Source organism: Stegastes partitus, unplaced genomic scaffold (genome assembly GCF_000690725.1).
Source record: "Stegastes partitus isolate 25-593 unplaced genomic scaffold, Stegastes_partitus-1.0.2 Scaffold3002, whole genome shotgun sequence".
Lineage (NCBI taxonomy): Eukaryota > Metazoa > Chordata > Actinopteri > Pomacentridae > Stegastes > Stegastes partitus.
The window spans coordinates 2,678-6,395 of NW_007580733.1; the positions used below are offsets into that span (position 1 = coordinate 2,678).

At 50.4% G+C, this 3,718-nt stretch overlaps 2 protein-coding genes across 2 annotated transcripts in view; both read right to left on the reverse strand.

The window, feature by feature from the left end:
- The window catches only part of LOC103375822 (scavenger receptor cysteine-rich type 1 protein M130-like), a gene marked incomplete at its 3' end in the record, with an annotated part of 4,717 nt that extends 2,454 nt beyond the window's left edge, over positions 1 to 2,263 (reverse strand). Inside the window, exons 1-2 of the mRNA XM_008306134.1 lie at positions 2,036 to 2,263; positions 1,774 to 1,962 (exon numbers count right to left, since the gene is read on the reverse strand). Coding sequence (XP_008304356.1) covers positions 1,774 to 1,962; positions 2,036 to 2,174 — 328 coding nt within the window. The remainder of the gene's footprint in view (positions 1 to 1,773; positions 1,963 to 2,035) is intronic.
- Positions 2,264 to 2,314: 51 nt separating this feature from the next.
- On the reverse strand, positions 2,315 to 3,545 carry LOC103375823 (CD5 antigen-like; the record flags this gene model as incomplete). Its single annotated transcript, XM_008306135.1, has 3 exons — positions 2,315 to 2,335; positions 2,748 to 2,992; positions 3,398 to 3,545. Coding segments are annotated over 3 exons (414 nt in total), but the record flags the coding sequence as incomplete, so codon positions are not given.
- Between the last annotated feature and the right edge of the window lie 173 nt (positions 3,546 to 3,718).

Consider the following 3,718-nt stretch of genomic DNA (forward strand, 5'->3'; position numbering starts at 1 on the left):
CCTCTGTAGTTGGAACACACCCTCCGGTCCCCCCTTCTTAAACAGAGGGACCACCACCCCGGTCTGCTAATCCAGAGACACTGTCAGCGACCACCACGCTATGTTGCAGAGACGTGTCAACCAGGACAGTCCTACAACATCCAGAGTCTTAAGGTTTTCAGGACGGATCTCATCCACCCCCCGGAGCTTTGCCATCGAGGAGCTTTCTAACCACCTCGGTGACTTCAGCGCGGATGATGGACGAGAGTTCGCCTCTGAGTCCCCAGTCTCTTCTTCTTCTTCAGAAGACGTGGCATCGGGATTGAGGAGACCCTCGAAGTATTCCTTCCACTGCCCGACGACCTCCTCAGTCGAGGTCAGGAGGTCCCCACCCGCACTGTAGACAGTGTTGGTGGAGAGCTGCTGTCCCCTCTTGATGCGCTGGACGGTTTGCCAGAATTTCTTCGAGGCCGACCTATAGTCCTACTCCATGGCCTCCCCAAACTCCTCCCAGACCGCACAAGCTGCCGCACGCTTGGCCTGCCAGTACCTGTCAGCTGGATCAGGAGTCCCACAAGCCAAAAATGACAGGGAGGACTCCTTCTTCGGCTTGATGGCATCCCTTACTTCCGGTTGCCACCACTGGGTTCAGGGATAGCCGCCACGACAGGCGTCAGAGACCTTAGGACCACAGTGACGAGCTGCCGCAGCGACAATGGAAGAGGAGAGCATGGACCACTCAGCCTCCATGTCTCCAACCTCCCTCGGAATCTAGAAGAAGCTCTCCCGGAGGTGGGAGTTGAAAACTCTGCTGACAGAGGGTTCCGCCAGACGTTCCCAACAGATCCTCACGATACGCTTAGGTCTGCCAGGTCTGACCAGCATCTTTCCCTGCCAGCAGATCCAACTCACCATTAGGTGGTGATCAGTGGACAGCTCTGCCCCTCTCTTTACCCGAGTGTCCGAGACACGCGGCCNGTAGTGGTAGTAGCAGTAGTAGTAGTTATAGTGGTGGTAGTAGTAGTATTAGTAGTAGTAGTGGTAGTAGTATTAGTTGTAGTATTAGTGGTAGTAGTGGTAGTGTTAGTAGTATTGGTAGTAGTAGTGGTAAAAGAAGTAGTAGTATTCGTGGTAGTAGTCGTGGTAGTAGTGGTTGTAGTATTGGTAGCAGTTGTAGTAGTAGCTGTAGCAGTAGTAGTAGTAGTGGTAGTAGTAGTGATAGCAGTGGTGGTAGTAGTAGTAGTAGTAGTACTAGTGGTAGTAGTAGTGGTAGCAGTACTAGTAGAAGCAGAAGTGGTGGTAGGAGATGTCGTAGTAGTAGTGGTAGTAGTGGGAGTAGTAGCAGTAGTAGTAGTAGTCGTAGCAGTGGGAGTAGTAGTAGTGGTCGTAGTAGTAGTGGTAGTAGCAGTAGTAGTAGTAGTCGTAGCAGTAGTAGTAGTTGTAGTAGAAGCAGCGATAGTGATAGTAGGAGTAGTAGTCAGAGTAGGGGTCGTAGTAGTCGTAGCAGCATTAATGGTAGTAGTAGCAGTTGTATTCGTAGTGGTAGTAGTTGTAGTAGCAGCAGCAGGAGTTGTAGTCGTAGTTGTTGTAGTAGGAGTAGTGGTAGTAGTACTTGTAGTAGTGGTAGTAGGAGTAGTAGTAGTGGTGGTAGTGGTACTAGTGGTAGTAGTGGTAGTAGTAGGAGTAGTGGTAGCAGTCGTCGTAGTTGTAGTAGTGGTAAGGATTAGGATTAGGGTTAGGATTAGGATTTGGGTTAGGATTAGGATTTGGGTTAGGATTAGGATTAACTCTCACCTGTGCACTTGAGCCGCAGACTGTTCTTCTCCTGTGTGATGTTGACAGCGGTGCCGCAGTGCATCTGTCGACACCTGTCGTCCGGACTGTTCTTGTTGTTGTTCACCACCACCCACGTGCCGCCCTTCTCCTCCTGCAGCTGCCCGTTACAGCTGGTCTTGTTCCCTTTAAGCTGCAGCCTCTCGTGCTCTGTCCCAACGAGTCCACCGTCACGGCACGTTCAGTGTAACACAACGTCTAGTGTGCGATTGTGCGTCCGTACCTGAGCAGATGACGGATGCTGGGTACTGGCAGGGCTTGGAGACCGGAACCGCACACTGCCACAGGTTGTCCACCTTCCCCTCGTCTCTTGGACAGCTCAGCTTCATCTTCGCCGACCTCTGGAAGTCACGTGCAGGCATCTGCCCCAACCGAGGGATCTTCTTCAGTCCGCCGCACTGGATGTGTTCACACACGAGTTTGGCCTCTTCAGGTCCTTTAGGGGACAGGAAGCAAACATGGCAGTGATCAGTACTGTCACAGGTATAATACAGTCATCCTCTCATGTATTCACACCCTCCCACTACAGAAGGAAAACAGCTAAAATAAGTTAAAAGTGACAAAAGCACTTAAACTAATATATTTTTTTAATCCATCCATCCATCCATCTTCTTCCGCTTTTCCGGAATCGGGTCACCGAGGCAGCAGCCTTAGCAAAGCCGCCCAGACTTCCTGATCCGCACACACCTCCTCCAGCTCTTCTGGGGGGACCCCTAGGCGTTCCCAGGCCAGTCATAATCAGAGACATAGTCTCTCCAGCGTGTCCTGAGTCTTCCCTGAGGCCTCCTCCCGGTGGGACGCGCCCGGAACACCTCCCCAGGGAGCCGTCCAGGAGGCATCCGAAAAAGATGCCCGAGCCACCTCAGCTGGCTCCTTTCGACGTGGAGGAGCAGCGACTCTACTCCGAGCTCCTCCCGTGTGACTGAGCTCCTCACCCTATCTCTAAGGGANGTTATTTGTGATCCGCTTGAACATTGTACAGTCAGGAAATTACCAGAACCTTGACTGTACTCCTCAGGATTGTCCAGTGGTTCCCCACAGTCAAGGTGGTTGCAGACGACTTTGGAGTAGTCTTTCCTCCAGCCCTGCGCTTGGACTCTTTTCCACTGATTTTCATGTTGGACCTCCAGCCTCCCGGCACACCGTCCGCCGCCGTCCACCAGCGTCGCATTCAAACTCCCTGAATCGAGACAACCAGAGGTTTTAATCAACACGGGACGTATACAGAACAAATCAGGCTGTGATGATGTCACAAGAAAAAAAACAAATGGCATTGCTGTTTTTGGTCAAAATTGCTGGTAGTTAGGATAAAAGTGCAAAAGTGTACAGTGTTACTGAAAAAGGTGCACAAATTACTGGTAGTTACGGTAAAAGTGCAAAAGTAACTCGTGTTTCTGAAAAAAGTGCAACAATTGCTGGTATTTGCGATAAAGGTGTTTACAATAAAAAGGAGTATTGAAAATCTGAACTAAGTATGAAATTAGAAACGGTAATTTGTTTATTGGGTATTGACAGCCAATAGGCGCTGCTTTGACCGAGGTGTTGCCGTGGAAACAAAAAGCATGCGGTCACCTGCACATCTCACCTGAGCAGACGACGTACGCTACAGACGAACACGACATGTCGTTGCCGTGTTTGGCCTCACAGTGCCACAGCGACGACTCGTTGCCTAAACACTCCACGACGTCCATGACCCCTGATCGGCTGAGCTTCTTCGTGGAGAAACTGTTCACCTGGAAGGAAGCGTGAAGACTGAATGGACTGAAAACGCTAAAGCTAACGCTAACATATAAAACACACTGAGACAGATCAGGAGGTTAGCTTAGCTTAGCACGAGGTAAGAAAACAGCAAAGCAGAGATGGAGGGTAACTTTTCTTCTAGTCCAGCTTTAGTCACGAGTTACTT